The 13026-nt window shown below is 44.0% G+C and overlaps 1 protein-coding gene across 5 annotated transcripts in view; it reads left to right on the top strand.

Annotated features, from left to right (window-relative positions):
• FBLN5 (fibulin 5) overlaps positions 1–13026 on the top strand; it is a 56099-nt gene that overhangs the window by 14742 nt on the left and 28331 nt on the right. For all 5 annotated transcript variants that reach the window (XM_083616637.1, XM_083616636.1, XM_083616634.1 and 2 more), the window contains 2 exons: positions 2756–2807; positions 6550–6798. In XM_083616637.1, coding sequence (XP_083472763.1) covers positions 2756–2807; positions 6550–6798 — 301 coding nt within the window. The remainder of the gene's footprint in view (positions 1–2755; positions 2808–6549; positions 6799–13026) is intronic.

Genomic DNA, 13026 nt, shown 5'->3' with positions numbered 1-13026 from the left:
CTAGGTGGCAACCTGCTGAGATCCCTCACCTGTAGACTCTTCCCCACAATGCACAGATGGGAGTCAGGGGCCAGGCCACAGTCTGTCCTAACCGGGTTCCCTCCCCAGAATCATTGTCAGGCACCATTTTGAACTCCTCCCACTGCTCATCCCAAGTGGTCCAGCCTCTCCAGGATGTAAACAAGGGGCTCATAACACGTGTATCTGCTGACGTTCCCTTTCCTCTTTCCCTTAAGGGTGAAGACACACCCAACAAGTTTAGAGCAGTGAGTCCACTCTGGAAACTCTCCTTCCGTGGAGGTTTTTAAGCAGAAGTTGGATGGCCATCTGTCATGGATGCTTTAGCTGAGTTTCCTGCATTTCGGGGGGTTGGACTAAATGACCCCCTGGCTTCCCTTCCAACTCTACAATTCTATGAAACAACCTCAAAGTATTCCATCATCAAGCTTAGTCCCCCGCCCCCTCTCTAAGGTTATGCTCTAAAAACCCTTGCAAGTCTGAAGCAGAAGCTGATGCTGATATATAGCCCCCATCAATAATCCCCCTCTCTATTTCTCAGAGCAATCCTGCAATTAAATACAATTGGTTTTACTAGTGGAGAGCACTAATAGTACAAGCACACTAATGAACTGATGAATTCATGAATGTTTGTGCAGTGTTTTGTTAACTAAAAAAGGCAAGCAGCCCACCTGAAGCCCGTAGGGAAGAGGAAACCTGAGGGTTTATCTTCAGTTGTGAGGCCAGGAGGAAGCAAGGCTCACTTTAAGAATAAGAATAAAATGCACCTAATTCTTCTGACTCCACTCACATTCCCAGAGTGTCTTCTATAAGGTTTATATCCATAGATATAGATGACAGGTATCTCATATAACTTCTGTACCTTGCCATAAAGCCGAGGGATAAGTTGAGAGTTCAATGTTATAGGTTTTTTGGGGGGGGATACTTCTTCAGGCATTTGGGATATTTAAAAATGAAGGGGAAAGATGCACAGTAAAGTTCAAAGGCTTGTTTCTAGACAACAGTCATGTTTAAATTGCAAGAAAAGCACCACCACCTAGGTTGGGTTAAGTGCATCATTTTTGCTTTGTTTTATCCTGCTCCATTACTAAAGATACAAACATTACCAAAGAATATTTACATTACATTATGTCTGAAAAACAAGGGAAAGGTGGGCAACTTCTCCCATCCTTTCTAAATGGCTCCCCTGGCTATACAGTGGTCCCTTGGGTTAAGTACTTAATTCGTTCCGGAGGTCTGTTCTTAACCTGAAACTATTCTTAACCTGAAGCGCCACTTTAGCTAATGGGGCCTCGTGCTGCTGCTGCACCGCCGAAGCACAATTTCTGTTCTCATCCTGAAGCAAAGTTCTTAACCTGAAGCACTATTTCTGGGTTAGTGGAGTCTGTAACCTGAAGCATATGTAACCTGAAGCGTATGTAACCTGAGGTACCACTGTAGTCAACAAAAGAGAGATGTACAGTAAATAAAAACGCTGCAATTTTAATTCTTTTTGATAGGTTGGCTATGTATCCTTGCAAGTCCCTTCCACGAAACGAATGCATTTATGCTTCCAGACAATGGAATTATTAAGTTTCATGTGCTTTAAACAAGCTTGCATCCTGAATGGCAGATTGCTATATTTATAGAGAGTTGAACGCTGCTAGTGGCAAACATTGGAACGATGTGGGAGAGTGATGGGAGAGAGGGTAGTTTCCTGAAGACCTCGTGTTCACCCAGCAAGATCCTCTAATGGTCTGCCAGAAGATGCATGATGGAATTTGGAGAAACTAAAGCCAATGATTTAGTTGAGCCACCTGGTCTTTTGAACTACAGTAGTTTTTACCAAACTCATTTTTAGTTTTTTTTTTAAAGAAACCTTTAAAAATGTATTTAAATTTGTTGTTGCTTTTCTTTCCTTCCTTGTCTCTTTCTCTCTTTGAAAAGAATATCAGAATATTGAAAACTTCAAAATCCAGCTTGTGCAATGGGATGGGCTGGGGGACATAGGTACAAAATACAACTGTGTATGTACTATACCTTTAAAGCACCCCCCCCCGGCAAGAAACTTCAACTGTTGTTTGTTATGGGTGCTGGGAATTGTAGTTCTGTGAGGGGTAAACTACAGCTCTGAGGATTATGGGTGGGTATGCTTTGAGTGTCCTTTAAGGATATGGTGTGATAATTTTGCAGTAGTTTTATATTTAGGGCTCTTCCACACTTCACTTGTCCTGTGCATTTATTTATTATTTATTATTTATTTTTTAAAAAAAATTTGTCCCACAGCTTTCCTGGAGAAAACACACACTTTACCACTGAATGGGGACAAATGGCAAGCCACGCAAAACCTGATTGCCATTTGGTTCAATTCACTGTTCAGCTGTGTGTTTTCTTGGGTGAAAGCGGCAGGCCACATGGCAGTGTGGATGAGCCCTTAGTTTAATAATTGCACATTTAATGACAAGAGTAAATCTAGCCCTGACCCAAAAGAATGGAACTGTGATATTATCTCTATTGTGCACATTCTCTAGTGGTAGAATGCTTTGGGTTTAGGATCACAGCCAACTAGGAGTTTAAACATGGCACTTGTGGGTTCTTTCATTCACCTGCGGTATCTTATAGTGGTACCTGAATTTGTGTGTCTGCTGCAAATTTCGCAACTCAGCACCAAAGTGTGGAAGGGAGAATCCTAATTCATTCTGATCTGTGTTTATCCAGGTTTCCATTGACTGAGTGTCCTTTTCTTTTCTCTTTTTAGCAACAATGCTCAAATGGGTTTGAGATGGACCGTACCTCGGGCCAGTGCTTAGGTAGGATTTTATTGCACCAATTCCTTTGAACTAGGACTCGACTACTCATTATGTACAGTGCCTTTGTCTGATCGTAGCATATTGGTTATGGTTCTGTCCTTCTGTATGTCTGCTTCAGGGTGTTAACTGCATCTGCTACTTTCTGTTCCTCCAGAGGGTAGGACCCAAACCAATGGGTTAAATTACAAAGGGATTTCAACTAAATGTTAGGAATAACTTATTGGTGGCATGACCTGTTTTCCTTTGTTAGAGGTGTTTAAGCAAAGGCTGGATGGCCACCTATCAGGATACTTTAACATCAGATTTCCTGCATTAGCAGGGGGTTAAACTAAATGACCTTCAGAGTCACTACCAACTTTATGATTCTAAATGGCTATAGTTAGGGATGATGTCATTAATACGTGGTGACAATAGCCAGGCTGCTGGATTTTGAACGTATAATCTAGGTTCAAATCCATACTTGCCAGTTGAATCCATGTATTCATTTGGTGGTATTTAGTATGACCACCAAATCTTTAGTTAGGAACATAGGAAACTGTTATATACTGAGTCAAATCACTAGTCCATATTGTCCACACTGATTGGCAGCGGTTTTCAGACAGGGAGCCTTCCCAACTCTAGCTAGAGATGGTGGAGATTGGACTAGGGACCTTTTGCATGCAAAATAGATGCTCTCCCACTGAACCCTCCCCAAAATTCATTCATTTGTTAGCTCTCTGGCAGAGGAGACAAAACAGGAAGAGAGTCTCCAAAATGGTGTCTGCAGTCTAATCTTATTAATCAGTTTGTATCTGTCTGAAGTCAATTCATTACGACACATGAAATAACTTTCAAATGTTGGTGAGAGCTAAGAGGAGATCTGAAACAAATCCTCAGAGTTTAATATCCTGTAACCATGTTTATGCAAGCAAGAGTGTAAAAGAAGCTTGCAGTTCCAGATTAAGAGCCAAGTTTCACAGCTGCCAAATCAAACCATCAGTGTCGGGGGTGGTGGTGGGGAACCACAAGCCTGAAATTTGCATCCCAATGTTCTTTTACAAATGTGTTAGTGGAAAAAGGCTACAGGAGTTTGCAATTAGCAATGAAACCGTAGTAGAGAAGGCAATAAGAATGGGATCTTTTACATTTTCACTAGAAACGTAAGAGTAGGATAAGATAAAATCATGTGGGTTAGATGAGGCTTTTTGAGTAGTCTAGTTTATGCCAGACCTCCCTGTTGGCCTGTGTTGATCTTGCCAATGCAGGTCTACATTTTATTGCACCATTAGATGGTTCTTAGCAGCTGTGTGACGGGATGTTAAAAATGGGGATCTGGGAAATTGCATTACTGCTTCACCTTCTGCACAAACGATTATCAATCTGCATGACATGGCAAGACCAAGGTAATATCAATGAGCCTTCCATTGTTTTAGTTAATGAAATGTATGTATGTATGTATGTATGTATGTATGTATGTTGAGTTGTTTCCAGAGTGCCCTTTAGTGAAGAGAAGGGACCCTTCCAGGACTGAGATCCAGTGGAGGCTCCCACTTGAGAACATATGGGGAGGCATCTTTTGGCCCATTACCCTCTGCAGCCCCCTCTTCTGGGCAGCTTTCCCCATAATGTTCAATTCCCCGCTGCTGTGGAACTGCTCTGTTGTTAGCCGTGAGCCAGCAATAAATCACACAGTGCAAGTTGGAGTTAACTCTTTATTAGCAAAGCCACAACCTGCAAAAGAGTGTCAGGTCTAATGAACGCATAGCGACTCGTCTCTGGTAGGTTTTGCCCCCATGAAGCAGTTGCTGAGACTGAAGGTTCCCACAGCCTCCCCACAGCTGCCTAAGTCCTCTCCTCTCCAGGGTTTTCCCCAAGCAATCTGATACTGTGCTTGCATGAAGATAACATCTCCTCTGCCCTGTTCATGCCTCTTCTGGTTCTGCGAGATCAGGGAAGAGAGGAACCTGTTGCAGCAGGAGGGTGAGCCACACCTGACTCTTCACCAGCCTGACTCATTTCTGCTCTTGGCCTCTGTCGTTCCACTCTACTGCTTCAGCCTCTGCCTCTGATTTTGGGCTTCTCTTTGCCACAGACTCCGAGCTCACCAAACCATGTTACCTCCTCAGCTTCTGACACCTCCTCTTCCCAGTCTTCTCCCTCTGACCACTAGCACTTCCTGGGCTCTGAGCCATCTTCCCTTGGTGGCTCCCCACCTGGTTCCTCCCACCATTCCTCTGCAGCCAACCAATCCATGACATCTGTGGTGTTTTTAGTGTGGGCTCAAGCACGAGCACATGAGAGGTTTTCGGGGGGGGGATGACATTCTGAAAGCTTGTGAGGACACATATCCTCTTCCCCCCGGTGCAGCTTGAACTCCCATCTCCTGCTTGCCAGATCCATGCCTCATGCAGTTGGCCAATGGATGCTGTTGCTGTTGCTGTCAGTATGGTGCGGTGGCTGCCCTTCTTGTGACCTGCCCTGCCCCTTGGCTGCTTAACAATGACTGCTCCCCTCATCAAATGGGGGGCGCCTTTTGCGTGGTTGTGTGCAGCCCCCAGCACCCCAGCACGACTCCTGGTAGTTCAGGCTGGCTTCATCCTCCCCAGGCTGGATACCTGGAGGTCTCTGTCTACCTCAGCCAGTCGCCCAGTCCTGCCTGGGGAGGCATTGCCAGGGGATTGGACAGGTAAGGGGGGGACTGTCCTGCCCACACAACAGAAGGTGAATCTTACCTGTGAAGCGGCAGTCGGCTCCAGAGCTTCTCCCACCCTCCCCTCCCTCAGTAAAGTCTTCTTTTGCAGGTTAACCTCTTCTCCACAGGTATGCAGGCGCTGCTATGTTCTCCAGAGACATATGTTCTCCAGAGCCAGCCCAATCCCCACACATTCTGGATAACCCTGATGTCTCCCAGATCCCCAGTTGGGGACTGGGAAGGATAAACGCCCAATGCCTGAGCCAAGGTCTCCCTACATCCAAAACTTAATAAAGTTGTGGCCAACTTTAATCCCATAGCACGTTGTCTTGAGTCATTATTATGCTCGGGGGTCGCCTGGGGTTGGGGGGACTCCAACTTTCCACACAAAAGGTTCTTTCCCACTCATGGTTGGTCTTGAACCTTTGAACCCAGGAGGACTGCGCAGAGCCCATTCCAAGTGAAGGTTCCTTCTACCTTTTTGTGGAGCCTAATGGAGTTCTAGAGGAATGCCTGAGGACTGGCCATGGTGGGGCTGTTGCAAGCTCTGCCTCTGCAGCTGATGGGATGGGAGGCACTATGGGATAATATTGCCTGTGGTGTGTATATGAAGGTGCTGGGTGCCTGTCATGTCACTTTCACAAAACCATTGGCTCCCTCTGTGTGGGCGGCAGTGGGCGTTGTCATCAACATAGTCCTGGAGGTTTCTAGGGTCACTCCTGGGTTGAGCACACAGTGGATGTGGCTGATGTTCTGCTAGTGTGTAGCAGCAGCACATTTCTCTCCTGTAATAGGGGGAAAGTATTAAAAATGCCTTTCTACCCCCCCCCAAAGTTAGCGGTGGCTTAATTTAAAAAATAATACTAGTATTATTGAGTTTTCCTGCATTTCTGTAACAAAAAAGGCACTTATATTGAAATGTTTATAAATGCATATAAATGATGAATGATGAATGGATTAAATGTACAGACCTTAATTGTTGACTGATCTAAATAGCAAATGATTGATTTGCTAAATAAACCTTTAACTGGCAGAGAGATACATTGTTTTTTCCCTTCTGCATCCTTTCAGATGTTGATGAATGTCGGACTATTGTCGAGGCCTGTAGAGGAGATATGGTGTGCGTTAACCAGAATGGTGGCTATCTCTGTATACCACGAACAAATCCCATTTATCGATCGCCATATCTGAATCCTTACCCTAATGCGTATCCTCCACCACCTCCAGCCCCAGCTCCTGCTCCCAATTATCCAACTGCTGCACGAGCTCCAGTCATTTGCCGGTTTGGTTACCAAATGAGCGAAGGCAACCAGTGTGTGGGTAAGTAGCAAAATGTCTTATAGATCCCTGCATAATATTTATTTTATTTTATTATTTTATTTTAATGGATGGCTGTGTTATTATTATAATCTGAAATATTTGTCCTGCTATTTTTATTATTGCACCAGTTTTATCCCAGTTTATTCACATTTTATCTATCTATCTATCTATCTATCTATCTGGGCAAAAAAGAGATTAAATCCTGACAAATTGAAGATATGATAATAAAAAATATAGAGATAAAAAAATTAACTGTTACAAACTGACATAAATAGACCGCTTATATAAAAATAATTTTATGAAATCTAATGGCAATTATTAAAAAAACCTATACATCTACTTCAAAAGCAAAAAATAAACACAGTGGTACCTCAGGTTACATACGCTTCAGGTTACATTTGCTTCAGGTTACAGACTCCACTAACCCAGAAATAGTACCTCAGGTTAAGAACTTTGCTTCAGGATGAGAACAGAAATCGTGCTCTGGCGCCGCAGCAGCAGCAGGAGGCCCCATTAGCTAAAGTGGTGCTTCAGGTTAAGAACAGTTTCAGATTAAGAACAGACCTTCGGAATGAATTAAGTACTTAACCCGAGGTACCACTGTAAATCCAAATGGAATAAGGAGAGAGCTTTTAATTATCATTTATCTGTCTCTGTGTTTATATACCTACCAAATGTATTTATGCTAGTTCATTACAGTTAATCATTTTATCTCAGTTTTTCTGTCATGTCTATTTATTTATCAAGCGCTGTTATTATTTATTAGATTTCTTACCTACCCTTTACCATAAAAGGTAAATCAATTAAAAAGATTTACAATCGAGAGACTAGGGTAGCTCCTAAAAGCGTGAGCTAAGAATATACTGATGTAAAAGTCCATGTATTAAGTCAGAAGCTAGTCTGTTTTGTTTTTTAAGAGGCCCAAATCCTCAGTGTATGTGCGGTTGAGAAGATATTCAGAGTGGCAGATAATGAAAAGACCATCCTTCTTCCATGTATAACCTTGTGGAGGCCTCCTTTATTTTGCCAACACTCATGCATTTTAAGGTCAAACGGATCACAGTGAAGCTATTTTTTATATTAAAAAACCCTACCCCAAATATTAGGTGTGTAGGTTTGTAGTGCTTCTTCTTCTTCTTTGGCGATCACTCATAGCCGAGTAGAGCCTGAAAAGTCTAGGTGATGAACATACAACATTTCTGTTATGATCCATGTTACGCACCATCTCTTGTTATAGCTAAGCAGCTGTGTGCTTGGCAGTAGCAGCTGTTCCCAGGGACTAGAACAACAACAAATACAGCTCTGATCATCTTTACATCCACTTGCAGTGCCGGCACAGGTCATGATAATATACCAGTATGGAGGTCTTTTCCCAACAGGATGCTTCCTTATTTTGTCCAAGCATCAACCCATAAGGTTTAAGTTAAAAGTAATTCCTGGTGAAGTTCAGTCTGTTTGGATAAGGACGTCACACTGGGGTCATCCCATTAGTATACATGGAATCAAAAGTTGTTAAACTAATAGGATTCCAGGGGATCAGAGTGAGAGCAAAAGCCTGGCTGCGCTGTTTTTTTGGAAACTCTGTTTTTGTCTCATGCCAGCTACTTTCAGTAATTCAGTCCATCATCATCCTCTATGTACAATGGTCCAAACGTATTTGTCTGCTGCCTTTGCCAACCTGATGCCCTGCAGATGTTTTGGTTTACAGTTCCCATCAGCTCTGCTGGTTGGGGCTGATGACAGTTGCTCTTCAAAACATCTGGAGTGGGGCAGCAGGTTGGTGAAGACGAATCTAGATTGTCAGATGAAACACACAACAGACATTATGCCTTGTCCGTTCTATTTATGTTCCATCATTTCATATTAATTGATGGTGAGATTCCCCCCCCCTTCAGCTCATATGAGGTATCTAATTTAATACGATATCTTTGGAGGGCTTTCAAAAACTCATTTTTATTAAAACATTTTATGGGCTAGTGTCTAGTACATTGCATGTTAACAATGTGGTGCATTGTATTCACAAAAGCATTTAATGTATTCGTTGTGGGAATGTGGCTTAGTGGGAAGACTGTCCATTGATTTAAGAGGTTGACAGAGTGAGCAAGGATGCCGTAGCCCACTTCCTGCCCTGCTATTCCATATGATTCATTCACTCACCATTCTCTTCAGCTTACGTCCCACTGAATGTGGCAAATAAAGGTGATCAAGAGGTCTGTTGGAGCAGAAGGGCAGGAGTTCACTACCCCCAACACATACTCCCTCATTGGCTCTGAGCTCTTAAAGTAACAAGCAAAGTCTCCAGGATAGGACCTGGGAACCCTACGTTCTTCCTGCATTGTGAAGGTTCTTCATTTACTGAGAACTAGGGGTTGACAAGGGACACGGGTGGCGCTGTGGGTTAAACCACAGAGCTTAGGACTTGCCGATCAGAAGGTCGGCGGTTCAAATCCCTGCGACAGGTTGAGCTCCAGTTGCTCGGTCTCAGCTTCTGCCAACCTAGCAGTTCAAAAGCACGTCAAAGTGCAAGTAGATAAATAGGTACCGCTCCAGCGGGAAGGTAAACAGCGTTTCCGTGTGCTGCTCTGGTTTGCCAGAAACGGCTTAGTCATGCTGTCCACATGACCCGGAAGCTGTACGCCGGCTCTCTCAGCCAATAAAGCAAGATGAGCGCCGCAACCCCAGAGTCGGCCACAACTGGATCTAATGGTCAGGGATCCTTTTACCTTTACCTAGGGGTTCACAAAACCAGTCAATTTGGCTTTCTCTCAGTTTCTCCTTTTTATTTTAAGCTCAATTTGTAACATTTCTACATTGGTTTGCAAATTTTAAATTCAGTTTGTAACATTTCTACATTGGTTTGTAAATTTTAAGTTTGTCAGCGTGTTGTTATTTTGTTTTTGTTTTTTGTACACAGTGATTGAAGAAACTGCATTACAGAATTCATGGAAGTGTGAATTCTGAAGGATAGGTGCATTTTGGTCCACATATTCTATTGGGAACAGTGAATTAGAAAAGTCCACATTAAAATGTGCACTGTACCAAATTTCTGCTCCATCCCTCCTCTGCACTCACGGACATATGAAACTGCCTTATATTGAGTCTCAGCCTCAGTCCATCTGCCCCAGTACTGTTCACTATTCACAGCAAGGACTCCCCGAGATCCAGGCAGTGGTTATTCCCAACTCTGCATCTTGAAATCCATTTATTCTGGGGTCATCTGAAATGGCCATGGCTGCAGGCTTGTAGGGTAGGCATTTCTTCACATTTAGTTCTCAAGCTAAATTGCTTATTTGAGACTGAGAAGGGGTTTTCACTTATCAGATTGGCTAGTGACCAAGGGCGTGTGTCTCTTCCACTGTAGATTATGATTTGCCCAATTTGCTGAAGCCATCAAGATTGTTCTAAGTATTCCTACATTTGGCAGACGTTTCTGGCATGCCTTAGGGTTGTTGCCTTAGAGTTGTGAACTGGAAAGCTTTCTTTCTTGTCCTGTGATTATAGGATTCTAGTGCTGACTATGCTCCCAATATGCAATTGTGCACCACCTTTCTGCTTTTATCCCTAAACTTGGGGAAGCAGCCATGTAGCATACTACTGACTGACTTCTCATCTGATTAGAAAGTTGCGATTGCTACACACTGAACTTCTGGTTTCTTAGTGCGAAAGAACTGAAGGGGATCTTCAACAATTTAGCTGTGACTCTTGCATTGCAGTTCCAGTACTGGCTTAGAGAGACCACTATATGCATTTAATAATTAAATTATTGCCTTGCTAGAGGAGGCAAATGGTGTATCTAATCTAGCAGCAGCAGCAATTTTGGAGTTGTTGGCATCTGTCTATCTCGGGAGACAATGAATGAGTATAGTCAAGCCATTGGAGAGTTACAGCACCTGCTGTGGCTGTAGAGACCAATATGGGAGAGATATGCTTTACTGCAGCTGGGGCAGATGAAGGTGTCCAGTTGTGCTGATGCAGGTGCACCATGCCGTTTCTTCTCTTTGAGCTCATTCCAGAGGTTATTCCTCTTCCGGTCACTGCTGTGGATACACAACCTGTCCGTCTGTCTCCAGGCACTATGGTCATCTGCATGGGATTCCCACACAGCAGGGTTGATGTTGCCAGCCATCATGTCTCGTTTGCAGACATCTTAGAGTTGGTCTGCCAATGGGCCCGGTGCCTGAATCCAGCTCTCCATAGAGCACATCCTTGGGGATCCTGCTATCTTTCATTCTGTGGAAATGACCCAACTCCTAGATGGGCTACCTTCCCAGGTTCCTGAGCCCCATCTGCCCTTCATTTCCTTCAACAACACATGCAGAAACTGCCTTCTTGACCATGGGACCCACTATTGGTCTTGTTCGCTCAATCTGCCAGAACTTGTCTTCACATGCAGGAGATAGACAAGACTCAGCAAGGGTTTATGACCTATTGGCTACCCTCACCTGGTTTAGCCAACCAGTCAAAGCTGTTGCCCAGGGTGTGGCCACTGTCACATACTGGCAGCTTCTAGGAGCAACAAACAAGAGCTGAGTGCAGAGTGGGGACCAGTGGTGGCTGAACTACCCCAGAAGGAGCATGACATTTCCCCCAGCAGAGATAGTGCCCCTCCCCATACACCCCGTATGCCCCATACTTTGGAGTAACTCACATGGTTTATACAAGTGTTGAATTGACATGAATCATGTTACCAAGAGGAGCTCTGCCATTTGCATGTTTGCCATGTTTGAAACATGAATGAAGGATAAAAAAAGCTTAAACAACATGGATTAGGGCATTGCAGCCCAAGCAAGCAAGCTAGACATATCTACGTGTACGGGGGAATACCATCATAGACACAACTGCTATGAAGTTGCTTGGATCCAGGTGGGAGTAAATTGCATTCCTGAAGCAAAGCATAAAGCATTAAATCTAGGCCAACGTTTTTGATCTGGCTGTGACCCCTTTTAACTTATTCCATTTCTGACTGTTTTTCTTGTAAGCTCTTAGAATGCTCAGCCATAATAATGACCCTTTTGTTCAGTATCCCTCCTTGGCACACCGTGACTGAAGCAAAGCCTCACGTTCTTTCATTACACATTCATAAGCTAAGCTGAAAGTCGCTTCCAATTTCCCTTCACCCCACCCCTGCCATTTCCTGCTTCACAATGATTTTCGTAATCCTCGTTCAGAATTGTTAGAAAGAAACGCAATGGGTAGACTTTTTTAAAAAAGAAGAAGCAGCTTTCCTGCTAAAATGTTTAATGCAGAGTGGCTGCATGAAAAAGCAAAGATATGAAAACATGGAAATGGGTAAGGAAAGGGGGGGAAATCATTTGTAACAGAAGGGGAAACATAGGAACAGTGATAAAAGGAAAACAAAGAGAAAATCCCATGCTCTCCTCTTTCTCAACTGGTAGGAAGTTCAGACTGTAGCCTTCTATGGGATTTGCTTCCTTGTCAGCAGAGACGACTGTATTTTTGTAATACTTTTTTATTTGCAAATTCAAAGCATGAGCCTAGAGATGCATGTATGTGCACCCAGAGAAACAGTCTAGTTTCAAATCTGCATTGGTTTCCAAAAGCAGCAACATACCCTAGGAGCCCACGGGGCCCCTCTGCTTGCTAGGGAGAATCATTTCGATAGCTGATAACCCCAAGGCTGCAGGTTCGACCTCCATATGGGACAGCTTGGACTACTGCAATGCGCTCTACGTGGGGCTACCTTTGAAGGTGACCTGGAAACTGCAATTAATCCAGAATGCGGCAGCTAGACTGGTGACTGGGAGTGGCCGCCGAGACCACATAACACCAGTTCTGAGAGATCTGCATTGGCTCCCAGACTGTTTCCGAGCATGATTCAAAGTGTTGGTGCTGACCTTTAAAGCCCTAAACGGCCTCGGTCCTGTATACCTGAAGGAGTGTCTCCACCCCCATCATTCAGCCCGGACACTGAGATCCAGCGCCAAGGGCCTTCTGGTGGTTCCCTCATTGCGAGAAGTGAGGCTACAGGGAACCAGACAGAGGGCCTTCTCGGTAGTGGCGCCCGCCCTGTGGAACGCCCTCCCATCAGATGTCAAAGAGATAAACAACTGCCTGACATTCAGAAGACATCTTAAGGCAGCCCTTAAGGCAGTGGTCATTGGATATTAATGAGCAGATGATGCTGTGGTTGTTTCATCTCCCAGCAGTGAGGGATTCCAAGGTATGCATTGCTGGGGAAGGGCTGTAGCTCAGTGGTAAAACATCCGC

The sequence above is a fragment of the Podarcis filfolensis genome (genome assembly GCF_964270895.1).
Source record: "Podarcis filfolensis genome assembly, chromosome: 1".
Taxonomy (NCBI): domain Eukaryota; kingdom Metazoa; phylum Chordata; class Lepidosauria; order Squamata; family Lacertidae; genus Podarcis; species Podarcis filfolensis.
This window is presented reverse-complemented; position numbering and strand designations above follow the sequence as displayed.